The following is a 27,192-nucleotide window of genomic DNA, read 5'->3' as shown; positions in this document are numbered from 1 at the left end:
CGCTTTTTACAATACAGATGGTTTCAAAGCAGCTTCAAAGTAATAAACAGGAAAATATTAGTGTTATTGTTGCAAAATGCATTAATTTTGAAACAACTTAAATTTCAGCTGTAAAGCAGCTCTACAGAAGATAATAGTGTCATTATTCATCTCAGTTCAATATAATATAATATAATATATAATGTAATATATTATATAGCTCTAGCATCCCTGTGACCCTGGAGAAGGAAATTTAGAATAGAATAGAATAGAATAGAATAGAATAGAATAGAATAGAATAGAATAGAATAGAATTTCACAAGCTATCCACAAGTAGGCCCTTCCTTAAAATAATTATTCACAATGAAATATGACTCAGGGGCCGCCACTGTACTGAAGTCAAGACCTGGAAAGATAAGAAGTTTATGACTTAAGACTGTAGAAGAAGCCAAAAGAAGGTGTGTCTGGGCTCAGACAGAATACAGACGAAGGTAAAGACACCAAGTCAACTGTCTTTTACTCTAAAAAGTTCCTTTTATTCTCCAGGGTGGGCCATATAATTAAAGGGCTGTCGGAACATTATTCCAGATTGAATACAAGTGAAGAACATGGCAGAAAGCAAGGCCAGCATCAGCTCGAAAGGAGGGGCCAATGTGCTAGCTAAACGGGTGCAGAAACAATTCAACAGAGCACAAGAGAAGGTACGTGGCTGGAATCATAAAACACAATGAAGTTAAGAGAGCCAGAGTGCTTTCCAATGCTGTCAATCTTGCAGTCTTCCTGTTTAAGAGAGCAGAAACTTTAGTATTATTTTGATCCAATAATCAATCCAGTCACATGACATGGGAGTAGCTGACACAAGTTGCGTTATATGTTCCATCAACAAGAGCCAATGTAAACACGCAGCTTCCTTCTCTGCTTAACTATCTCCTTTATTGCCGCAATTGTTTTGTATGCCAAGGCTTACCACCGTTACTCCACCATACTTTTCTGTTTTAAGCCCTTCATATCTTGTCATCTCAAGATTGATGATGAAGTCAGGAGAATAGTTTATATAGGATCTAAGACTGTAAGGAAGCTTTTATTCTTTGTCAGTGTGAGCTTATCAATATTTTAAGGGTCAGGTGTAACATCCATCGGATAGCTGTCAATATAGCTAGAGAATACCCTTGTCATGGCTGTCAGGTGTTTGTAGGCACGCTGTAATATGTGATGCCTTTGCAGGTGTTGCAGAGACTTGGCAAAGCTGAGGAGACCAAAGATGAGCACTTTGAGGAGTGTGTGATGAACCTCCAATATCAACAGGTACATTTGATCTAATATGTTAAACAGCTTTGAAGATCAAAAGTTGACCTAATTTTTCCTTGTGGTCTCTTTTACAGAACGATGGATGGAAAATATACAAGGACCTTAAAGCGTACCTCAACGCCGTCACAGGTTGGCTCTTTACTGTGAGACTCAAGTAGGAGATAAGCTTCTTATAAACATGAATACTGACATGCTTTATTGTGCTTGTTTAACAGTAATGAAGGATGCCTCAGGTCGACTGTTTCAGTCCTTGTTTGATGCCTATGATGATAAATGGGATGGTGTAGAAGATCTTGGGGAAGTTGTGGAGGTTAGTCTTGGAGACTACACTGTAAGAAAAAAGTCTGTTGGAAAACAAGTACGGCTGGTAAATTTCTGCCAGAACATTGTCCGTTAAGTTTACGGACATTTCATTTAACCCTAAAACACAATACAATGCATGTTAAACATTTATTTGGAAAATTGCTTCATGTTAAAGTCTTTTCTTCCCTATTGTGGCGCATATCCGAGCGAAATGGCTTCTCAGACAAGAAAAAAAACAGACAAGACAGAGCAGGTTACTTATGATATTAAACAAAGTCCCAGCTTTCAAACCGTGTAGTTATTAAAGAAATTCAAACAATAAAAAACGTTTTGTTGCTCTTTAATGTGTCGTGACCATGGTCGTGACAGATTGCTGTAGATCCTCAGCTCAACCGCTCGTAAAAACCAATCATCTCTTCCTATTAGTCCATGAACATGAGAATGAATGTTGTTTCAAACGCAGAAAGACGCCAATACACACCATTTTTCAAGTTTAACTCCACCGAGGTTAATCTTTTTACTACTGGCTGCTTTGTCGGACAAAATGGCGGATGCGGCGTTCTGATTGGTTAGATCGCTTGTCAATCAAACTCCCGGCGAAAGGTCAATTGATCACAAAGGGGGCACTCGTGAGCACCCTTTTGAAACCTAAAATGACAAACGGGACACCCTACGGTCTCGTGGACTTTCATGATCTCAAGCCTTTGTAAAGCCACAAGACTGTAAGTGACTGACATGGGGTGTCCAAACTTGCTCCTGGAGGGCCACTAGAGTTTAGCTCCAACTAGCCTTAAATGGATAGTTCACCCAAAAATGAAAATTCTGTCATCATTTACTCACCTTCATGTTGTTCCAAACCTGTACACATTTCTTTGTTCTGCTGAACACAAAGGAAGATATTTGGAAGAATGTTAGTCACCAAGCCGATATCACCCCCATTGACTACCATAGTAGGGAAAAAACGCTATGGAAGTTAATGGGTGCCGTCAACTGTCTGGTGACCAAAATTCTTTAAAATATCTTCTTTTGTGTTCATACAGATTCATACAGATTTTGAACCACTTGAGGGTGAGTAAGTAATGGCAAAATTTTAATTTTTGGGTGAACCATCCCTTTAATTGCTCTCGTTCCAAACCTGTTCAGGTTCAGATTCCTTTATTTTATACCTGTAGGTAAATTAGGTTTCAGTAAACAAATTCAGGCTATTTCTCATACATATAAACAATAGACAAACTACAGGGAGTGCAGAATTATTAGGCAAGTTGATTTTCTGATCATATTTTTTTTCCAAGCACATTTTACCAATTCCAATCCACATCAATCTTAATAACTACTATTAATATTGTTTTTAATCATTTATAAGTGATATATAATTGTTCATGAAGGCTGGAAATGAAGAATGCCCTATATTCAAGTGTACAACAAAACACTGAAAACAACACCAAACACTAAACACTAAAACATTGTTATAAATAAACCCATTACTTCATCTTGTAACGTAGTTTGTAAATACGGGAAGGAGGAGGCGGGAACCGGCGAACATTCAAACAAAGTTTTAATTCCAAAATAAATAAATACAAAACGAAAGTAATGCCGGCAGACCCTCGCGGATGTCTGCCGGCCACACAAACATAATAAAACATAAAATAAAGTCCAGGCCTGGTCCTCTCTCGTCCTTCACTGTCGTCACTCCTCCTTTTTCCTCCGTGAGAGACTCAAGGCCGATGCGCCTCCCAGGTGAAGCTCATTAACTCTCAAGCCACCGGCTTCGCGCCATTCCCTCATGGCTCTCGCCTGCCCTGGTCGCCACACTTTTCTTGTACTGCTTTGTAAGACTTTCGTTCATCTTCAGAACACAAATGAAGATCTTTTTGATGAAATCTGAGAGATTTCTGTCCCTCCATAGACAGCCTTCACAAATGGAACTTTGATACTTCAAAAAGTTCATAAAGAGATCGTAAAACTAATCAATATGAATTGAGCGGGTTAGTTTAAAGTTTCTGAAGAGGCTAGTTCGCTTTATATGATGAATCAGTTGTGATAAACGGAAGCTCGATCATATTCGCTTGATGTGCAAGAACCAATGAGGTTAATTCTCATGTGTTACGCAGGACGTTTGAGCTTCCGTAAGAGATTGGTTCTCACGCGTCATTCAGGTTCGGTTGAGCTTCTGTTTATGTTCACTGATGAATGTTAATATGTGAATAAAAGCCTAAATTCAATCTGTTCATCATATAAAGCGATCGAGTCTCTTCAGAAAATTTGGATTAAACTGCCCAATTCATATGGATTAGTTTTACGATCTCTTTATGATCTTTTTGAAGCATCAAAGTGTCACTTGCATAGCTGTCAACGGAGGGTCAGAAATTGCTCAGATTTCATCAAAAAGATCTTCATTTGTGTTCTGAAGATGAACACAGTTCTTACATGTTTGGAACGACATGAGGATGGGTAATTAATGACAGAATTTTCATTTTATGGGTGAACTAGCCTATAACTATTACCTAATATACTTTAATATAAATTAATATACAGTGTCCTTCACAAATATTGGCACCCATAGTAAATATGAGCAAAGGCGGCTGTGAAAATATATCTGCATTGTTTATCTTTTTGATCTTTCATTCAAAAAATTCACAAAATTTGAAAACAATTGAAAATGGGTGGAAAACAATTGAAAATGGGTGGAAAAGCTCATTATGAAATAAATGTTTTTCTCTAGTTCATGTTGGCCACAATTATTGGCACCCAACATGGCACCTGAGGAGAGATCAGAGACCATTCCTTCATGCAGAATCTCTCCAGATCCTTTAGATTCCCAGATCCATGTTGGTGTTTCTTCTCTTCAGTTCACTCCACTCATTTTCTTTAGGGTTCAGGTCAGGGGACTGAGATGACCATGGCAGAAGCTTCATTTTGTGCTCAGTGACACATTTTTGTGTTGGTTTTGATGTTTGTTATGGATCATTGTCCTGATGGAAGATCCAACCACAGCCCATTATTGGATTTCTAGCAGAAGCCATCAGGTTTTGATTTTTTTTATCTGTTGGAATTTGATAGAATCCATGATATCATGTATCTGAACAAGATGTCCAGGACCAGAAAAATAGACCCACAACATTAAAGATCCAGCAGTATATTTAACCGTGGGCATGGGGTACTTTTTATCCATGTGTGCACCAAACCCATCTGGTAGGTTTGCTGCCAAAAAGCTCTTTTTTTAGTTTCATCTGACCATAGAAGCTGGTCCTGTTTGAAGTTCCAGTCTTGTCTGAATATGCTGGAGATTGATTCTGGATGTGCAAAGAAAGATTTTTCTTGAAACCCTCTCAAACATCTTGTGGAGATGTAGGTGCTGTTTGATCTTTTTTTTTAGGCTTTCTGAGACTCAAAACTCAACTAATCTCTGCAATTCTGCAGCTGTGATCCTTGGAGAGTCTTTGGCCACTCAAACTTTCCTCCTCACTTCACATTAGGACGATTTAGACACACGTCCTCTTCCAGGCAGATTTGTAACATCTTTAGTTGATTGAAACTTCTTAATTATTTCCCTGATGGTGGAAATGGGGATTTTCAATGCTTTAGCTTTTTTCTTATACCCATCTTCTATTTTGTGAAGCTCAAAAATCTTTTTCTGCACATCAGAACTATATTATTTGTTTTTTTCTCATTGTGATGAATGATTAAGGGGATTTGGCCTTTGTGTTTACACATATTTGTATTCCTGTGGAACAGGAAGTCATGGCTGGACAATTTCATGCTCCTAGTCATCCTGGTGTGCTAAAAAATGTAAACGTGAATGGGAATATACTTCAGAGATATTTTACTCAGAAGAATTTCTAAGGATGCCAATAATTGTGGCAAACATGTATTGGAGAAAAACATTCATTTCATAAAGAGCTTTTTCCCTCATTATTAATTATTTTCCTTCAATGAAAGGTTATAATTTTGTGAATTTTTTAAATGAAAGATCAAAAAGATAAACAATGCAGATTTCTTTTAACAGCCACCTTTGCTCATATTTACAAAGGGTGCCAATATTTGTGGAGGGCACTGTACATTATAAATTATTATTACCTATATTAATACAAATGTGGCTCTCTTTGTTCCAAAGGGAGAAGAGCTTCTATGGAAAGATTATGAGAGCAAGCTGCGTGACCAGGCATTACTCACTATGGAGTCTTACATGAGCCAGTTTCCAGATGTCAGGGTAACAACGGCTGCCTGATATATTGGCATATACACCTTGCACAAAGCTCTCAATCATTTTTTAAATGCGCAGTTCGTCTGTCAACTATTTTTCTTTATGATTCAGGAAAGAGTGGCCAAGCGAAACAGGAAACTTGTAGACTATGATTCTACCCGCCATCACCTGACAGGGCTGCAGAATGCTAAAAAGAAGGATGATATCAAAATTGGAAAGGTATTATATGACATGTTTGACTTATTTACCTGACATAGAGAGTTTGTTTGTAACCTTACTGATAAGTTCCACTACTGTTTTTATACCATGACATTATACTGACATGATTCAGCTTTATGAAGACAAGGACTTTCCTTTGTGCTGTTGTTTTTAAAGGCAGAGGATGAGATGAATGCAGCCAAGGTGATATTTGAGGACATGAACAGGGAGCTGAAGATGGAACTGCCTATTCTATATGACAGGTGAGTTTTGGAGTTGTTTTTATAGTGCACAGGATGGATCTTGTTTAAATGTTAATTAAACTTAAATTAAAGCTGCTGTACATAACTGTTTTTGGTTAAGAGTTATCCAAAATCAATTTTTGAGCAAGTACATAACCAGCCAGTGTTCAAAACTACCTCCTTACCTTAGCCTGATTCACAACGGTAAGCTTGTAATAATGTTTTCTAATTCGGGTGGTACTGGTAGGTTTCTACGGGAAATTTGAGCATGCCGCCTTTCGTATTTGCGTCATTACGTCACTAGTAGGCTATCATTTAAAGCCTTTTCTCACAGCAGCTGGAATAATAAAACTTATAATTTTGATGGCTGATTGTATGGTATGACAAATTAACGTTAGAGATAAAACTTTATAGAAATTGAAATCTACAAGTAATGCTAATATACACTAAATACACAGTCACGCAATGCTGATGTTGCTAACATTAACAATTTGAAAACAAATTATAACAATAACAATAATTTGCATGGTTTGATGTGATATGAGCTAAGCAACCATTTTATTTTTAATTACTATTGGTAGTGTGATTTGTAGCTAATGCTTTTTTTCTCAGTTGGTCAGAACAAAAGTGGTAGATTTGTTACTTACTTGTTCAGATGACATTTTTCCGGTGAAAATTCTTATTTTGATTTGGCCATACTTCCAAGACTACAATCTGTGAATCCAAAGTACTTGTACAGTGTCCACCGGTGCGGTGACTGACAGCCTCACATTCTCCTCAAGACATTAGATTCATCCGCGCTGATGTGCCGTGCCGATGCACAACCTACGTAAGATGATAATTCCGCAAATAACTGCAACGCAGGTTTCGAACAGAGATGGCGACAAAGAGGCAAAACTTTTTTAAATCTAAAAATTGAAACTTTGCTAATAATATTTGTTTTGCATTCTATAGTCGTATTGGTTGCTATGTCACAGTCTTCCAAGCCATTTGCAACCTCAGAGACATCTTCTACAAGGAAATTACCAAGGTAAACCAAAAGTACAGCTGTAAAATAAAATACTTTAATCAATGAACAGTGATTCCTCATGATTTTTTTCCCCCCAAGAACAATGAGGTTCTACAGACAGTGATGAAAGAGCTAAGCACCCAACATCCAGACAAGAGCTTTGTCGTGAAGAATTTGAACCGGTATAAGGCTTAATAGTCCGTTCTTCTGTTAAATAAACAACTTAACTATCAGTAGTATAAGAGTTTAACAGACAAATATAGTAAAAATTACTCTCTTTGTTTCCTTTTAAGCTCAGGTTCCTTGAAGAGAAGGTCATTTAGAGACACGTTGTCTCCCAGATCACTTAAAAGCTTTTATGATTTCCACAAGAGTTACAGCCCTAGAGGCTCTCTCAGGTAAAATCATTTCAATTTCTCTCCTCCTTGCTGATTTAAAAGTTAGGAAGAAATGCCATCTGCTGGTGAATGTGCATGATTAGTAATATAAAGATGTTTTTTTATAAAGATGTTATAAAGATGCATTCATCCTTCCAAATATTCTCTTATGTTTTAGGCATGACTGTTTTTTTTTTTTTAAATAAATTACTCTAAGAATATAAATTAAAAGTCAAATTACACAAATGCTTGTTTACTATTGCAGTGGTTTTGTTTGTATATTTGTTTAATGCAATATCTTTTGGCCAAAATATAATTTGTTATTCTTTTTACCTTTCCCATTATTGCAAAATGATGCATTTGTGGTTCATAATAGTTTTACTATTTGAGGTTATATAGCCTATAATCAGGTTTTTATTAGTTCCCCATTGTGACAACTTACCCCATACAACAAAAGTGTGTGTCTTTTTACCTGGGCAATAACAATGTAAATGGTTTAAAATCTATTGCCAAAACTTTAACGTATGCACTTATATTGACTTGTGATAAACGGTGTTGGGGGTAACGTAATCAGATTACTTTTTTAAGTAACTAGTAAAGTAACACATTACTTTTAGATTTACAACAAAATATTTTTCAAAAAGTAACACGTTTTCCCATTTATTGACTGACCTCTCCTGTCCCCATGTTTTGAGAAATCACATGTAAGGTGTTACTTTTTTAGGGAGTAACTCAATATTTTAACGCACTTTTAAAAGTAACTTTCCCCAACACTGATGATAAACCTACACTGGTTAATTTGAGTAAAATGCGTGACAACTAGCCCCGGTCTACCTGTATTTCAATTTTCGACATGTATTACTGCACTCATAACTTAATTGACTAGCATATCTGTTTTCAAGATGCAAACCAACATATTTCTCATTACATTTGCTATTACAGGAGAGACAACTCATCCAGTTTTAAGTCTGAGAGATCAGCATATGGGTCATACAGCCCCACCAGCCCTCAACCCCTTTACGAGAACGTCTCTGGTGTCAAAGGTGCAAAAGGCAGCCCTATAAGATTAGACGACACTACAGAGGAGGGTACCCCTTCCCATGAGCCACAGGTGGATGACACCGGCACCTCTGATGATAAACCAGTGGTAGAAGACAAGAAAGCCGAAAAGAAAGAGTCCTCGCAAGCCTCAAGTCAAGATGGACAGAGGGATACGCCAAATGAGGAGGAGTCTTCTGAGGAGGATGAGAGTGAACTGAAACCAAACTCGAGTCCCGCCGAATGCTCCAAGATCAAAGATCAAAAATCATCTGAGAAGGTGGAGGATGGTGGGCATTCTGGTGTGGAGAATGGAATAGCTCGTGACGTTAAATCAGATGTGGAAGACACTGATGCTTCAAGCTATGTGAGTTCTGTAACATAACATATATACATAAACAAAACCCTGTAAAAATATATAGTAGGTAGTATATTTGACCCTGGACCACACATTTTTTTAAATTGAGATATATACATAATCTGAATAAATAAGCTTTTCATTGATGTATGGTTTGTTAGGATAGGACAATATCTGGAATCTGATGTTGCAAAAAAATCAAAATATTGAGAAAATCACCTTTATAGTTGTCCAAATGAAGTCCTTAGCAATGCATATCCACTCACAAAAATACATTTTTGTAGCAAATTTACAAAATATCTTCATGGAACGTGATCTTTCCTTATTATCCTAATGATATTTGGCATAAAAGAAAAATTGATAATTTTGACCCAAACAATGTATTGTTGGCTATTGCTACAAATATACCTGTGCGACTTATGACTGGTTATGTGGTCCAGGGTCACATATAGTATATATTGCCATGTTCTAGACATAGCCATTACATTCCTCAAAGAAACACAACAATGTAACTCAAGAAGAGGTGTAATTTTTATTTGTTTAACCTGTTTTAAGGCTCTCAACAAGGGTGACCATCCATTAGGAGAGGTGAAGGAAACAGAGGCCCCTAAATAGCAGACAAAAGGTCAGCATAATTTGAGAGCACTTCCAGCTCATGTTGTGATCATGTGTTTCGTTTCATCCACTATGAGCAGATGGCTTAGTGTGAATTTCATTTGAAATTCATCTGTTTACAGAAAGGAAATACGCTGGAACTGCAAATTCACAACGTAAGAGAGGATTTCCAAATGCTTCACTGACTTGGATTCATGATTTTTTTCATCCCTGATCTTTTGAGATGTTTTTTCTTTTAGAATGTAATCACTTTCCTGTATTGTCATTTATCCTTCACATGTGGTGGTCTTTCTTATGGATTTTAATGTTTTTAGATATATTACTCTTTATCTAATTGACAAATGATCACATTAAACAATGGAAATGTGTATAATGTACTTGACAATCATCCCAAAACTTTTAATAAAAATGAACCTAATTGTTTTTACATTTTCTTCATTACACTCGAGCAATTCAACTAATGATCCAAATCTCAGTTCTTTATTTTTCAGAGGTCAGTCTAGCATGCTGGCAAAGTGGTGTGGTTGTTGGTTAATATTAGTCATTTCGAGGAATGTGACCATTGTTTGATTCACGGGAGCGGGCAGGAGGAAACGCTCGTGAACGCGCACATGCTCCTCTCGTTTCCGCGAATCGGCTCTTTTGAACTGTTTGATTCAAATAACCTGTTTAAAAACGAGTCAATGGTTCTTTTACGTCGTGACGCAATTACGTCACCTTGCCGCAGTTCCTAACAGCACAGAATGCATGTGAAACATGATGTGAAACACTCAAACGTCCTAATAAAAGTAGGCTATACTATGTAGTTTATTGTTTTTTTTTATATTACGTTTTATTAGTGAGGTTTTAAATATAATTGTATGCGTCTTGATTCACTTTGTTGAAACTATGATAGGCTATTACAAAACTGAACATATTTCAGTTTATAAACTAAACATATTTTATTTTTCATTTACATTAGGCCTAAACAGTACTAAATTCATTTAGTCACAAAATATTTATGCATGTTTTAAATAATAAAATCGAACAAATTAATAAAATTAGTTATTTAGGCTACAACCAACTCCACTGTTTGTGTACACGTGTGAGTGATTTCATAAAACTGTCATACACTCAAATTATTTTTCATATTTCCATTATGTTTTCAAAAACAGTCCCGAAGTTACGGACATGTTTTTACAGTATGGTTCGGTTAAACGAGTCAGTTATGGTTATTGAGTCGAGACAGGCTCAGAAAAGATTCGACTCAAAAGAACGATTCGTTCACACATCGGGCATCGCGGCTCTCAGTGAGCGTGTGGTGGCTTTTGCTGTTCTGCTTTGACTTGAACGCAGTCTACGTTTCATGATTTATCGGTCTGAAGTTTAGCTTTTATAACCGCGATCGCCATCTTTAGCTGAAAAGTAGTTTATCCGCGACTTTGACACTCAATCACTCAGGTAAGTCTTTTTTTTGTTCCTGTCGGACTGAAAGTAGATCTGACGGTTTCAAATGTCTGAACAGCTGTTGAATGATGAGTTTTGCAGCTCTTTAAAGTGATCGTTCACAGTGCGAGAGGGGATTTCCGACTACCATCGATCAAATAAAATAATTCGTTTTAGGTTGCCTCTACAAACAAACAAATGTGTGTTTATTTGAGTAGTTTGCGACCCAGAACATCTATAGCTTTGTCTTTACTGTACCTACATCACGACGAAAGCCTTTTAAAATGAGCGTTGTGTGTCTAGTAAGTTAACCCTCTGAGGTTTAATTTAAATTAAATTTAGGAAGTGAGACTTGTGACTGATGCTGCAGCATTTATTTATAAGTTAAGGATCATTCTACAAAACTGGTGATATATTGTACATTATATATGTGTGTAAATAATGAAGAGCTAATTCAAACATTTAATGTTTGTTTATATAGACATTTTTCTAACTACACTATCTAAAAAGATTTTTTTTTTTTGTCTTTCCTCATGTCTCCACCCTTGTGTTTCCAACTTCTATAAACACACACACACACAGGTTTCATGTTTTATGGGGACATTAGATAGACATAATGATTTTTATACTGTACAAACTATATATTCTATCTCCTACCACAACCCCTAAACATCACAGAAAACTTTAAGCATTTTTACATTTTCAAACACATCACTTGGTATGATTTATAAGATGTTTACCTCATGGACCAAAAAAAAGTCCCCTCAAGGATTTTGGATATTGCCATCATTGTGGAGACATTTTGTTTACATGAACCACACACACGTTGTCATTATACTGTATGTATATTTTAGTTGACAGTGTATTATTAAAAAGACTGAAGTTGGATATTTCATATATAATATATATATTTAAATCAATGAACTATTCAATACATAAAACACCTTGTCAATGACATTGTCATCCTGTCAACAAGTGAACTTCCCCAGGCAGTGTATCCTCTTTATCACTTATTTTGTATGTTTGTCAATCCTGTTACTATGATTTTGTGCAGTAAACCATTGATATTTGAGAAGTCAGATGTTAAATTCTCTTTCAAATAAGGATTTTGTACACTGTAAAAATAAAACAAAAAAAACAAAAAGTAAATTTCCTTAATTTTTCTTTTGCAAGTTTTTGCATGCATATTTTTTAAGTAAATTTCAAATATGGAATTAAGTTACTCTACTGAACTAAGTTAAGTTACATTAATATAGAAAATAAGTAATTTTAACTTGGACAGTAAAAGGTTGAGTAATTTCTACTTAGTTGAAGTTTCTTTTGCAATGCATTTTACAATGTAACACTGAATTAAACCATGCTTTTAAAGTGTATGTTTTACTTAGAAACATTTAAGTAAATAATACAATAGATATTGTGTAGACACCATATATTAAAAGTAACACGGCACCTGAACACAGAGACCTCAATACTCGGTACACAATGACGGTAACATTCGATGGATTGTTTTTGAGTGTGAATGTGCCATTTTGAGTAAAAAATGAAATCCAAATGTCACAAAATGGCAAGTTACTAAACATAACCACAAAAGTAATGATAAAACAGTGTAAAAACAAAAAAAAATTGACCTCATTAATTATTCAAGGCCCAGTGCATGATGGGAACACCAGTATTAGAAAAGTTGAGTAGTTTTACTTAATTTTATAATGTTGGTATTTACAAGCTTAAAGGATTAGTTCACTTTCAAATACAATTTTCCTAATAATTTACTCACCCCCATATCATCCAAGATGTTAATTTCTTTTTGAATGAAGAAAGAAAGACATGAATGTTTTTGATGAAAACATTCCAGGATTGTTCTCCTTATAGTGGACTTCAATGGTCTCCAAACGGTTGAAGGTCAAAATGACAGTTTCAGTGCAGCTTCAAAGGGCTTTAAACGATACCAGACGAGGAATAAGGGTCTTGTCTAGTGAAACGATCTGTCATTTTTGAAAAAAATGTAAATGTATATGAACAAATGATCGACTTCCAAGTGGTTCCGCCAAAACCGCACTTTCGTATTCTTCAAAAAGCTTACGCTGTATGTCCTTCGCCTTCCCTATTCTACTTAAGGAACGAACACAGTGCCAGTTCCATTTTTTCTGTAACCATAATAGGGAAGGTGTAGGACATACGGCGTAAGCTTTTTGAAGAATACGAAAGTGCGGTTTTGGCGGAATCACTTGGAAGGCGATCATTTGATTATATAAAGCATATACATTTACATTCTTTTCAAAAATGGCCGATGGTTTCTCTAGATAAGACCCTTATTCCTCGTCTGGTATCATTTAAAGCCCTTTGAAGCTGCACTGAAACTGTCATTTTGACCTTCAACCGTTTGGAGGCCATTGAAGTCTACTATAAGGAGAATAATCCTGGAATGTTTTCATCAAAACCTTAATCTCTTTTCGACTGAAGAAAGAAAGACATGAACATCTTGGATGACATGGGGGTGAGTAAATTATCAGGAAAATTTTATTTGAAAGTGGACTAATCCTTTAAATTGAGTACTACTATAGAATTTACTTATTTAAATTCTTGCCTGAACTTTTTCATGTAAAAATTACATTTGTTTTTTCTGTAGTATTTACTTCACCATACAATATTTTTTTACAGTGACTTTGAACAACATTTGTAATGTCAGTTTCATCTTTCATTTAAAAAAAAGACAATTGTGGTCTGCCAAAAACACGATAGAATGTTTGAAAAATCACTTTATCAAACTAGAAAAGGCACCCGTTTCACAGAACATCCCTTAACCTGTGATGTAAAGTTGTAGAATTATTTTGAAAAGTGGGTTGACGTGAGTCTTTGAAAAGTACTTATCTCCCAAAAAAGCCAAAATGTAGAAATTTTAACTCTCCAAACTCTGTGAATGCCAGTAGACCTTAATGTACTTACTGTCTATGCTGAGTGATGCATCTGTCTCACAACCCAGTGATGTTTGTCCACATTTCATAGTTAATGTTTAAACAGAGGTTTACTCAATAATTCATAGTGTCCGCTTCACAAAGTACATATTTGTATAAAGTCACAGTTGATATACTAAAAATTTCTGTTTGTTTATTTTGCTCCACAGAGGTGTCCATTTTTAATACAAGTATGACTTTCACCATGACTAGCATTGCACCTAATGGTAAGTTGTGCATCTTGTGTTCTAATATAAAGAGCAAACGTCTTTGGGAGCATTGAAGGCTGTGGGCGTGTCACTCATATCAAACAATGAATCGGAATATTAAAACTGCCTAGTGTAACATAATCCATCTTGCCACCAACACAATTTATTTGACATATAATACATGTAAACTATTGTAACCTGACCTTATTTGGTCTAGAAATGTTTAATTGGAGGCTGTACTGAAGCATTAAATAAAATCTACGCACAGTTAATGCCTAACATCGAGCCATGATTCATTTCTCCTAATCTGATTACTACTCAACAATGCTAAATATGTTCTCCAGCTGAAATGGTTGTAATTTCACATTTTAGTGCATGTAATCTTGACATACAGGTTTTGTGTCATCTTCAGTGTTTTTGCTTGTTTCACAGTGTCAGATGTCACACCAACTACTACAGCTCCACAGCAAACAGACCCGGCTGTCATTGGAGGTAAATGTCTTTTAGTGTAGTTGATGCTATAGGACACGTCGGTGCAGATCATGATATTACACTAAAGCCAGTGCATTACTTTAATGATTGGAATTTTATATGTTGTTTTGGACATTCCTTGAATGCTTTTGTGAGGATGGTTTCACATTTGTAAGGTATTGTTTGATGATATTAAAGGAATACTACTTAACTGTATTATTATCATTGTAATATATTTTCAAATGTAATCAAAGCTGAATTTTTAGCATAATTACTCCAGTCTTCAGTGTCACATGATCCTTCAGAAATCATTCTAATATGCTGAATTTGTGGTCAAAAAACATTTCTTATTGATAATGTTGGAAACAGTTGCTGCTTAAAATTAATTTGGAAACTATAATACTTTTTTCTCAGGATTTTCTGATGAATAGAACGTTCAAAAGCACAGCATTCATTTGTAACAATATAAATGACTTTACTGTCACTTCTGATCAATTTAATGCATCGTTGCGTAATAAAAGAAATAAAAAAATCTTACTGACACCAAACTGTGTGTGTTTACATTCTGACTAATCAGACTAATTTTGCACATAGATATCCATACATCTATTTATATTCACTCTATATACATTGACTTAAAGGTGCAGTGTGTAAATTTTCGGAGGATCTATTGACAGAAATGCAATATAACATATACATTACTATTTTCAGTTGTGTATAAAGACCTTACATAATGAACCGTTATGTTTTTATTACCTTAGAATGAGCCATTTTTATCTAAATACACCGCGGGACCCCTTACGTTAAGGCGGCATTTTGCGCCGGCATGTTTCTACAGTAGCCCTAAATGGACAAACTGCTCTACAGAGCGCGTTTCATCACTATGTTGTTGTTCTTCTTCTTCGTTTGTGTTTTTAGAGGCAGCTTGCATCGTCACTACATTGAATACGCACGAAGAAGTAGTTATGTGGTTTATTAGAAGCAGAGACCTTTCTTTGTTAGAAATAAGAAGAAACCTCATTGCTTGACTGGTTACACTCTGCTGTCTCAGACGGCGACATCTTTGTCCTGTGTCGGCCACGGTAGCTTCTTTGGGTGCGTTCACACTTGTAGTTCGGTTCGTTTGGTTCAATTAGTCCGGACCAAGAAGAAAAAAAAAAAACATTTAGTCCTGGTCCGGTTAGCGTTCAGATTGGCAATTTTATCACCGAACCAAAAGATACCGAACCTAAAGGCATAGGGATACATGCACAACGTGATTGGTCGGATTTTATGACGTATTGCCTAAGACGGAACTTAACGAACATCCAAAACAATGCTGTTTTCTGAGGTAAATGCGTTCGTTGTGTGTGTGTAGCTGTGCGTAACCTGCATGTGATGGTATTTGGCCAGTTGGGAACTCGTGAAGAGCTTATAAAATGAGTAAAGTAGTCAAAACAGCGGCGGGAATCCATCCGTCACACACACAAACGATCTGCTGCGTGAAGACGCGCGTCTGATGCCTGTGATGAGCAAACTCGCGTCTATGACGAGAAAAACCGACATGCGTGAGGATTCTGTCCTTTTTAGGGTCTCGTCTTCCTGTTTTTGGTTCGGTTACATGTCTTTGGTCCGTGTTGCATTCATATATCATTCGAACCACACCAGAGTTCATTTGGAAGTGGACCGAGACCCATCTTTCCAGCGGTCTCGGTCCACTTGTTTGGTGCGCACCAGGGTTCGGATGGCAGCATTCACACATGTTCAAATGAACCGCACTAACAGAGCAATCGCACCAGGGTTCGTTTTAATCGAACCAAACATGACAAGTGTGAACACACCCTTTATGTACTTCAAAAGGGTGGGGTGAGCATTGGACTGAACAATTCGCAACCTCACCGGTAGATGGCGCTAAAATTTACACACTGCACCTTTAAAATTTGGCGTTACTGGTCAGGTCGGATTGTGTGAATCATGCTTTATTATATCATATGAATTATGTTTATGTCACATAAATATAGTTTATTTATTATGTCATATGAAACGGAGATGTAATATGAAACAGACGAAGTTTAATTTCCAAATTAGGGGAAAAAGCTGTGTGCTTATGTGCTTTTAATTATCTTAATGCCTTAGTTCATTTTAAAAAAGCCATTAAGAACACTTTCAAAATATTTGATTTATTTTTAAAGGGCTTTTTATATTTGTATTATTATATATTTTCTTAAAGCTGCAGTCTGCAACTTTTTTTGTGTTAAAGATTTACAAAAATTATACAATGAGAATATACAACATGAATCCATTTTCCAAACCGTGTTTTTGTCTTATCCTGAATCATTATGGTACACTTACAATAAGTGTTTATATTCGGACTATTTCAGACCAGACTATCGCCGTAACTGTGTGACTCGCCATAGACATACACAGAGAAAAGTAGCTCTGGCTAGAATGTTCTTCCGCAAGACGCGTGCAGTTCTGTTTATTAACCGCTAGAGGGCCAAAAATCGCGGACAGCAGCTTTAATATACATGAATATACGTTTGGTCTATTGTATATTGATGACTGTTTTTTTCTCTCTCTCTCTTTTTTAGTGGTAATTACCCTGATCCTGGTGACCCTTGCCCTCGGTGGATTCCTGTTGTATCGATACCTGTGCCACAGTAAGGGTGTTTACAGAACCGCAGGCGAGCCTGCACCAGGAGTGGACCCAGAACAGGTCTACAATGACACCACCGTCACTGACAACAAGAAGGAATACTTCATCTGAACTGCTTAGCATCAGAGGGATTCAACCAATGATCTGCCTAAAAATTGCATGGACTGATCCAGACAACTAAATAGCCTATATAGAGAGGTTTATATGCGAGACATATGGGACATAAGCCACTATTCTGTGCTGTGGAGAAGAATGTTTAGTTGAAGGGATACCGCTTGAGCCAGAAGTAAAAGGAGTTGTTTGTTCATGATGTCAATAAGCTCAACATCAAGTTTGGTATGGTAAAGTTACTGTCAGTTACTGGGACAATCATTTTTATTTTTATTTTTTTGCTGTCAAATTGTTATGCCTGTATATAGTTTATATATCCAAACTGTATATTCGCTACTTCAGCAGAAATTACACACAAGTTCATATTCAAGAGTTATAATTGGAATTATTTATCAGTTATTATCAGCTATTATTAGAACTCTAAGCAGTGGCAAACATTGGAGGCACTGTACAAATTTGATTTTGAGTCACTTTAATGTTCATGTGTGCCTTTTTCCCGTTAACCATTTGGCTTGACTTTTTATTATTTATTAATAGCAGCATTTTTAGTGGAATAGTTGGAGAGCCCACTGTTACCTTGTAAAACATTTAAATATATTTTACATTTACTTTTTTTGAAATTGACACGTTTTATAAATCAATATTGTGTTTTTGTTACATAGCCATGCTGTAACGGTGCCATATATATATATATATATATATATTACCTCTGTCATTATTTGTAAAACAGACACATGCTGATCATAATGTCAAATGTATATGATACTGTATAATTTTTTTGTGCAGGGTTACAACAGTATCTTACTTAAGAAAATTAATGTAATTTATATCACATTCCGAGTCGTCTTTTTTCAATGCACTATCAATATGTGGTTATTGATGATAATACCATGTCAAATACAAGTGGCTAGTTAGTTCAAATTTGAGATTAAGATTTCATTTATGTACATGAAATCAATTTCTGTGCAACTATAAGCCTCTTGGGATTTACAACAATATAATCCATCTCCAAGATAGATATCTATCTTGTTTTGGTCTAAATGCGGATTTAAAGTGATCATTTTGTCAAACATTTGTTGTAAGAGGTAAACCTCCAAGTGAACCAGTCAGCAGGCAAAAACTTCAACACGAAACGTGTAAAGACATATTACAACACAGCTGGTCAAAATTCAAAATAGCTTTTATTCTAAATTTTGTTTTATACTTAAGGTTTAGTATAAAAAAAGTTAAGTGCACCACATTTTTCACTGGAGATCATTTTGTCATGTAGCAAACTAGGAAGGACCTCTGTTCCTTGATGCTGCAGTATGCATCCATTATAACCCATCACAATCATTTTATATTATATATAGAAAAAAAAAAAAAATCAAAAGGGTTCCCTGAACTGTAGTGCCCACAAAGACGTATACCATCCGTGACTGTCATGGTATTGAGGCTCAAGATAAGCAGTGTATCCGCTACATTGCATACACAAACACAGGGTGGCACATGCCATGAGAAAATGCTGCGCTAAGATTGAAACAGATATTGAGTTCTGAAGGCTTTGCCCTCATGTTTTTTTGCCTTATGTTATTTTCATAGCAAATTAAAACTAAATGAAATGGGATTTGAATAAGGAATACCATAAAGGTCAGGTCAGAAGTTTTAAACTAAAATAAAAACCTACATAAGAAATCACAGAAAATTATATAAATGGTGCTAAGGCAATGCCAGAATACTTGGCATGTTTTTTAAAAGTTATGAGAAATGTTTGTTTTCCATTATTTGCACAGAGAAAATCTACCTAAATGTTTTTTTTTATTTTTATTTTTTTATTAAGATTAAAGGCAAAACCTTTAGAACTGTAGTGTCGGATACCCAGTGATGCACCTGAAACATGTAAAGCCTAAAAATGAGCCCCATTTGCCAGGCTCGCATAAAATTCCCTCTTTTTTTTTCTTTTTTTTTTTTTTTTTAAATCAATCAGAAAATATATATGGTATAATGACAAAATATAATGGGATACCAGTGAATGTATGGAGAATAAACTCAAGTGAGCGCAAGCATTTCACCTCAGTGTTATCAAGCAAAATAAGCAGCATTTTAGATTACAGTCCGATATAATACAGGTAACTGCTACAGAACATATAAGTTGTAGTGTCAAACAGAAAACAGCTGCTTTTGAAGGGCAAATGAAGGTTTAGCAATTAAATAGTGATCAAACGATTAATCGCATCCAAAATAAAAGTTTGTTTACATAATACGTGTATATTGTTTATATTTATTATGTATATATAAATACACACACATGCATGTATATATTTAACAAAAATATATTTATATATAAAATATTTATATGTATATATAGTATAAATTATACATAAATACATATGTATTTTTTAAATATATACATGTATGTTTAATGTTTATAATATATACGTAATAAATATACACAGTACTCACACATATTATTATGTAAACAAACTTATTTTGGATGCGATTAATCGTTTGAAAGCACTACAATTAAATGATAAGAGCAAAAAGTGGTGGAGACAACTGCTGGTGTAGGTTTTCCTTTTATGTCGGGTATTTTGTGAAACATTTTTAAACCACGTTACAGATGTGAGAGGAAAACTGTAATCCCTTGTGAAACATTTACAAATCAACACCACAATTTCTCAGCCGAACATAAGCCGTTTTTATATGCTACTACGCATTACCGCGCTGCTTTGAAAAATCTTCAATGCAGCAACAAGTATAACTGACGCTTTTTTTGTATTTAAAAGCATATGTACAAAAGAAATCGGCAAAAACATTTCAGAATTGGTTGACAGTGCACATAAATTAATCTTGTAGTACTTCTAAAAATGTTTAACAATGATAAATCTTTATTAAGAACAAAATGACTGAAAAGTGCATGCAGAAACATTAAGATGCAACTAGGAAACATATTTTTCAACACAACCCCCTATAAAATGCAGTCACAGCAGTGGTGTGCTCTGCCTGGTGCGTGACACCCCCAAAGCGATCACCATCATCTAAATATGATATGTTTACTTATTTCAGTATGAATCTGAGTGCAGATGTACTTTGACAGAAGACTTACAAAAAGCAAAAAGCTTTAGTGCATTCTAGTCCAGATCTTTGGTACAAGCAGCTCCCCACAAACAAACAAAATGCTTGATGTGCCAAACAATTTAAAATACTGAAAATAAATCGTCTCTTGATTAAGCCCTGACCTTTGTAAACAACTTTACCTATGTGGAAAATGCGAAAGAAGAAGTTTGTGAAGTTGCACATAGAGCTGGAACACACATAATACACGCTAAACTGCTATATGTACAGCTCTGGGTATCCGACATAGGAGGGAAAATATTGAAAAAACAAAATCCAACTTTTGTTTATCTTGTTCGCTCTCTTTTACTGCATTTAGGTTCATTCATATGTAAATTCCTTTGCTTTTAAATAATGGTGCAGTTTTTGGCACCTGATAATATTTATATACGCTTGCCCAAAGGTACAATACGCCACCGTCGTTTGAATTTGTAAACACATCTTTCTCTTTGACTTTGAGAGCGCTTACTTCTGCATTTTACATATCTGACAAGACCTTAATAATGATAGGAATGAAAGGCTTAGTTAAGTATACTATTCAAAGAGAATGTTTCAAGTGCATAGCTACTTTACACAGATGATCAAACTGGCTCGGCAGTTCTCTTGGCATGATCTCCGGCTCAAGAAGACAACCAATAACTAGAAAAATGTACTGTAAAATGAAGTTGTACGAGGTACGCCAGTGGCAATAAAGGTAAAAATGACCTGGTTTTCACCTTAAAAGTCATCTTAGCCAACCAATAATTATGATACATGACATATAAGATCACTAGAAGTTCAAACCTACAAATATCATGCACTTTTGAAAGCGGTTTTAATTGTGAATACGCAGTAACTGCGTTATTACACAATTATATCAACAGTGGAGTATTGTACCTTGAGTAAGGGGCTCTAAAATATTACATTCCATTAGATTAAATCAGTATTGTGGCTTAGCCAAGCAGCCCCAAGGGAGGCAGGCGTGGGAGAACAGGTAAAGGGAACCAGGGAGAGGGAAAGGAGGGCTTCGGTCCAGGCCCAGGGTGATGCTAACTGTTACCAGATGGTGTAACCGCCGCTGGAGCCGCCCATGAAAAAGTTGCCCTTGCGTTGTGTCATCACAACATTTGCACCTTGCATGGCAGCCATCTGAGCCGCGTTAGGGAGGTGTCCAGGTGGTGGAGGCTTAAATATAGAGAAAAGTATGTTAATTAAAATACATAAATGGATTTTCAGCCACAAGAATATTTAGTAAGTTGTAACTTGTGGGATCTAAGAACAGACTGAACCTACAGGGAATTTCAAATCGACTTCTTTGAACTAACTGATTCTCAAGTACTGGGACAAAACAGGCTACAGAAATGCAAAAAAGTTTTTGAACCAAAGGATTTAAAAAAAAATAAAAATGTGTGAACATGTTTGGCACAACCACCACCTTTTATTTTCTCAAAAAAAAAAAAAAAAAAAAAAACTAACCACTAATATTTTTATCACTTTTTGGTCATCAATATTACAGGTTGATAGCTGAAATTAAGAAAAAAAATGTGGGGAAATAATCTAAAAATACCAATTAAAATACCATATACCAAATACCATAATTTCGTTAATATTTGGGTGATGGTGCTAACATATCATGATGACATGGTTAATATAATGCAATTACCTTAAATAACTAATAAATATATATTCACATAATAATATAAGCAAAATTATCTAAAAATGTTGTATACAGATAAATACTGTATTTTTTTCTCTGATTAAATTCAAAGTGTAAATAATGACATTTTCAAAACTATTATCAGGTAAAATTGTAGGTCATGTTTTGTCTCACATCTCAAGAAATTGAAAGGACCTGTGACTGAAATGGTCGTAAAAGTCTTATCTGATGTCCTGATCCTCCAACATAAACTGAATTTGCCTAAATGGGCACTTCACCACTGGCAATATGGGCTTTCAATAAAACTTAGCTTTGTTTTAAACTTTTTTTTTTTTTTTTTTTAAATCTGTGCTACCTGACTAGAGAAAATGGAGAAAAAAGGCTGTTGTCTTCCCTTTTGCCAAATAGTTAGGAAAACTTCAACACCCATAATGCACTGGGCATGTTGCACTCCCACCAGTGTCAAATATCGCCTCGCTTTAGTAGGAAATACTTCTTAGCAAACTTGTATTGTTCCCGGGTGCAAGATTTCAAAGAGTAAACATTTAGCGGGAGTAAGTTATTTCCATTGAAGGATCCAGCACAGGCAGTGGCTAAATGCTGCAAAAAATTGTAAATATGGAAAGAACGCTGCTATGGAAAATCTGAAAAACCTCCATGTTTGTAGTCAACATCCAACAACTGGATGACCATGAGCATAGCGTTTTAGGCCAAATGAAGGGGAAAACTAAAAGAAACTGCCATTCTATCAGTTCCGCCCAACTTCTTGAAACAAAACACCGTCTCGTACGGGCAAGAAAGCTGTTGCCACTGTTTAAAGAGTAGACATAGTATGATACAATTTTCAGTGATAAACATACCCTTACAATAACTGTTCTGTTTATAACCCTCTGTCAATCCGACTGTCTGTGGATGGGGATACAAAAATGCACAAGTATAATCTGAAGTTTTCACGAAAGCCCTGGAGCTGTCAAAACTATTGCTGACAAAAGACTGAACTTTTGCTGACAAATAAACATGAATTTCTCGGCCCAGGTAACAAAGAACACTGTTCATTTACATACATTTGTAACAATACAAACAATACTAACAACACAAAGCGGGTTGAAAATTGTCGAAGATACACTTTAATATAAATGCATATTACTTCCTGGCTGAGGAACAGGTTTACTGTGAATACTCACAGGAATGGAAGCACTGGTGCCAGGCCCGAAGCGAGCTCCAGCATCAAATCCGCCCTCCATCATGACGGTAGAGCCAGGAGGGTACACGGGCCCCATCTGATAATAAGCCATTGGGACACTGGGGGCCATGGCTCCCATTGGCACAGTCTGAGCATGCATGGGCATGTACATCTGAGTACCAGGGTATGCTGAGGTCATTTGGGGCATCTGTCCATGGGCTGGGGGAGGAGCCATATACCTGGGCTGATAAACCTGCGAGAGGGAAACATTTCAAAAAAGGTAAACAGTGCAAAAACCACAAACAGTTACTTTAATGATTTTTGTAAGGGATGACAGAATTTATAAAAGATATTTCTAATGTGCAGTATTCAAAGCCAATTTAAAATGCAGACACAAATCTGATTGCATTGTCCATAAATAAATACTGACCATTGGTATCTTTTATTATTATATCACTTTTGCTGCAGTTTTATTAAAAAAGGGGTTTTATTAAGAACAACTCATAACAAAATCACTAAAATTAACGGCCTCTTTTGGCTTATTGCTTCATTTCTGGTTGTCAATGTTTTCATTGTTCATCAGCTGGACAAAAAGTTGTGAAAGTGATTCCAACGATGTTGTTTGTTTTTAGTTGTGGTGTGGACTCTGCTATTCTTTTACATTTAGAATTATTTTTAAAACTATATCTTTATCATTATAGTTATCATCCTTGGTGTGAATGGGTCTTAATTCATTGCTAAAAATTGCCTTTGTTTGTCCGAGTGGTGTCACGTGCATCATAATAGATGGTTCATCAAGCACAATTTCCAGAAATGATGCGTGGTCTTAAAAAAAGGGAAGAATCTTTAGAATGCAGTCTTCTTGAGGAAGGGAACATGCACTCTTGAGTGTTAAACTTGTTTAAAAACATGTTCGATTACACTGCAACATTATTCTAAAAGGCCTTTCCTACTCCTTTTATACTGTAATGAGATGTTGCACATTCACATGACCTGACAGAGTGTAATTAGTACTGGTAACCTCAGAGTATGGAGGAGGGGCATCTGGATATGGAGACACCTGAGGAGGGACTTGCATAGCAGGCGGGTAAACGGGTGCTGTGCTCTGCTGAGGGTAAACAGCTTGTTGTGGATAAGAACCTGCATGGACACAAAGCAGAAAAACAGTCAAATTAATATCACAACAGAATTCTATGTTGATTTACTGTAAAGTAGACAGTAATTTTAGGGCTATGCACTAAAGATACAGACCAAAAGATGCCAATCAGAGGGTTTCTTTAAAGTCACCATGAAATCAATCTGTGCATTTTTTTATTCATAAGCCCTCATAATCTTGTAACAACATCTCTTCTCTGATGATGCGTTTACTGGTGTGAGGGCTGGACAACCTGTCAATCACATGATATCAAAGCAATACCAAACCACAATGTTCCAACGATCCGATCAATTCCCAATGGAAAAAAATCAAGTTCCACACTAAATTTTTTCTTGTTTGAGAAGCTGTTTCACTTAGATATATATGGGTCAATGATGTGGCGGGTAATTTTTCTTTTTTGTCCAAAGGCCTTAATAACAATAAAAAACAAAGATATGGCATCCAAAGTATGTAAGGTAGTACAACTAGATCTCTTATATTGAATCCAAAAAGTTTTAATTATATTTTGCACCATATAAAGGTATTTTAATGAATTTTAAAGATTTTGAAGTGTCAAAAGGTCATTCGGTTTAACCGTCCAAAGGCCAAAACAGCCATTTCATTGTGATTCAAATATCTAAAAACGTAATAAATGTATATATTTATTTTTTATTCTGGCATGATTTTATAACATCATATATCAACATAGTGCAAAATGGTATTAAAATCATGTGTAGAAGTCGTTTCTTTGTGAGAAATAATGTCTGGAAAAATTGATGTCATTTGGAGTAACCAATATAAAGGGACCATTTTGGATCAAGTCATGTGGTGGGTATAATGTTTCAGACACCTGCAAAGGACCACATGGTCGTGGAGCAAAGTCTCTCAAACTCTCTTTTAACTATTTGAAAAATTCATATTTTCACTTGCTCATATGCATGTCCCGAAACATCAGGTCATTCGGTACAACCGCTATAAAACATGGAAAATGTTGTAATATTTTAAAAATTTGTACTAAATATAAAATGTTTGTCCTTTTGCTATCTAGCTAGCAAACTAACTAGCTAGATATCGGCCTGTTGGCCTTGTTTGAAAATATCGTAATTCGGTATAACCCTAAGTGTCATTGGGTAAAACCGAATTTTTGGTTAAACCGAATGACTTTTTTGGTGACAATTTTTGTCCATATTGTAAAAAATTACAAAAGCAGTGTTCATTGATTATAAAAACCACATAATCTCTTAATATCTCACATAATCATTTAATAAATCTTCAAAATTAAATATATTTCCATTATTTATTTATTTTTTACACTTTTAAAAACCTTATTCATCAATGATCACAGTATGTCACAGTAGGGAAGAAAAGACTATCGCGACTTTGTTTCATGCCGACTTTAAACCAAAATAGATACTCATGAAATGTGGATCAATTATCAATTTTAAATAAATAAATTAGAATTTTTTAAATAACCATTAGTTCAAAGTATATAATAAATGTACACAAAATAATAATATAATATAATATGTGTATTATATTAACTGACAGCTAAATTACAAGGCTAACTGACAGCTAAATTACAATGTAAAAATTAAGACAATATGCATATATAAAAATGAAAATGATAATAAAAAATAAAAGGCAAATAGGCCAGTCCTAACTTACAGCTAAATTACAATATAAAAATTAAGACAATATGCATTACTAAAAATATAAATGAGAATAGAAAAATAAAAGGCAAATAAGCCAGTCTTAACTGACAGCTAAATTACAATATAAAAATTAAGACATTATGCATATCTAAAAATAAAGATGATAACAAAAACTAAGAGACAAATAGGCTAGTCTTAACTGACAGCTAAATTACAATATAAAAATTAAGACAATATGCATATCTAAAAATGATAATAGAAAAATAAAAGGCAAACAGGCCAGTCTTAACTGACAGCTAAATTACAAAATTAAGACAATATGCATATCTAAAAATGATAATAGAAAAATAAAAGGCAAACAGGCCAGTCTTAACTGACAGCTAAATTACAAAATTAAGACAATATGCATATCTAAAAATAAAGAAGATGACAAAAACAAATAAGAGACAAATAGGCCAGTCCTAACTGACAGCTAAATTACAATATAAAAAACAAGGCAAACTGTTCTTAATACCACAGTATATTTATGAAGCACATGTAAATGAGATTAATTAAATGATTAAACGGAGGTTGTGAGCGTCTCGTTCTCTTAATGAGGTCACCTTTCCAATCACGTCATCGCGCTGTAGCAGCCAAGCTAGTTACCCTTTATCTGTTTTCATTTCAAAACATCACCCAGTCCGCTGAAATCAGACATCGCTGCGTTAAATATTACAGTTTCCGTCATGAGGTAGTCGATGACAGATGTTTTTAGCGTATAATCCGTGAGAGTTCAGTATGTAAAGTCGTTTGTTATGTAAGTCAGTTATGAAGGCTAACTCAATTGGTAGTTGCTAGGAAGCGGCTAAGCAAAATAGCAGAAGAGCGGAGGTGATCGCGTATTTACCTTTGTTGTTCATTGTTCTTCACTGTAGATAAAATATTCTAGGGGACGATAATTTCAACAGACCGAATTCTGCGTTTAATTGACAATAAATATAAGGTTTACTCAAAGTTCCTCGTCTTTTTTACTCGTTACTTCCTTGTTTTCGTCGGGCTTTCCTTTGAGTATATTTGTGTT

General features: G+C 35.4%; 3 protein-coding genes across 3 annotated transcripts in view; 1 reads left to right on the top strand and 2 right to left on the bottom strand.

The window, feature by feature from the left end:
* The window catches only part of si:ch211-210c8.6 (uncharacterized), an 8,739-nt gene extending 7,247 nt beyond the window's left edge, over positions 1 to 1,492 (bottom strand). The window contains exon 1 of the mRNA XM_067372130.1: positions 1,478 to 1,492. The gene's annotated coding sequence lies outside the window, so the exon portion shown is untranslated. The remainder of the gene's footprint in view (positions 1 to 1,477) is intronic.
* The window catches only part of bin2a (bridging integrator 2a), a 23,564-nt gene extending 2,602 nt beyond the window's left edge, over positions 1 to 20,962 (top strand). The window contains exons 2-17 of the mRNA XM_067372129.1: positions 526 to 680; positions 1,204 to 1,284; positions 1,362 to 1,416; positions 1,503 to 1,597; positions 5,705 to 5,800; positions 5,906 to 6,013; positions 6,170 to 6,255; positions 7,189 to 7,264; positions 7,343 to 7,425; positions 7,537 to 7,641; positions 8,563 to 9,025; positions 9,572 to 9,641; positions 9,754 to 11,071; positions 14,178 to 14,234; positions 14,649 to 14,708; positions 17,258 to 20,962. Of these exons, the coding sequence (XP_067228230.1) occupies positions 588 to 680; positions 1,204 to 1,284; positions 1,362 to 1,416; positions 1,503 to 1,597; positions 5,705 to 5,800; positions 5,906 to 6,013; positions 6,170 to 6,255; positions 7,189 to 7,264; positions 7,343 to 7,425; positions 7,537 to 7,641; positions 8,563 to 9,025; positions 9,572 to 9,631 (1,401 nt within the window). The 5' untranslated portion in view covers positions 526 to 587 and the 3' untranslated portion in view covers positions 9,632 to 9,641; positions 9,754 to 11,071; positions 14,178 to 14,234; positions 14,649 to 14,708; positions 17,258 to 20,962. The remainder of the gene's footprint in view (positions 1 to 525; positions 681 to 1,203; positions 1,285 to 1,361; positions 1,417 to 1,502; positions 1,598 to 5,704; positions 5,801 to 5,905; positions 6,014 to 6,169; positions 6,256 to 7,188; positions 7,265 to 7,342; positions 7,426 to 7,536; positions 7,642 to 8,562; positions 9,026 to 9,571; positions 9,642 to 9,753; positions 11,072 to 14,177; positions 14,235 to 14,648; positions 14,709 to 17,257) is intronic.
* Positions 18,777 to 27,192, bottom strand: dazap2 (DAZ associated protein 2). Its single transcript, XM_067372131.1, has 4 exons — positions 27,019 to 27,192; positions 24,367 to 24,485; positions 23,347 to 23,598; positions 18,777 to 21,690 (listed from the first exon to the last, which is right to left on the bottom strand). The coding sequence occupies exons 1-4, from the start codon at positions 27,029 to 27,031 to the stop codon at positions 21,562 to 21,564; spliced, it is 513 nt and encodes a 170-aa protein (XP_067228232.1). The 5' UTR covers positions 27,032 to 27,192; the 3' UTR covers positions 18,777 to 21,561.

This window comes from Chanodichthys erythropterus, chromosome 20 (assembly GCF_024489055.1).
Source record: "Chanodichthys erythropterus isolate Z2021 chromosome 20, ASM2448905v1, whole genome shotgun sequence".
Classification (NCBI taxonomy): domain Eukaryota; kingdom Metazoa; phylum Chordata; class Actinopteri; order Cypriniformes; family Xenocyprididae; genus Chanodichthys; species Chanodichthys erythropterus.
Note: the sequence above shows the minus strand (reverse complement) of the source record. Positions and strands in the feature narration are given on the sequence as shown.

What these genes read in the sequence shown, in the direction of transcription:
- dazap2 (XM_067372131.1), bottom strand. An exon ending in CCCCTCCTCCATACTCTGAG is followed by an intron (nt 23,599 to 24,366) that starts GTTACCAGTACT and finishes TCCCTCTCGCAG; the next exon opens with GTTTATCAGCCCAGGTATAT. An exon ending in GCACCAGTGCTTCCATTCCT is followed by an intron (nt 21,691 to 23,346) that starts GTGAGTATTCAC and finishes TCTATATTTAAG; the next exon opens with CCTCCACCACCTGGACACCT.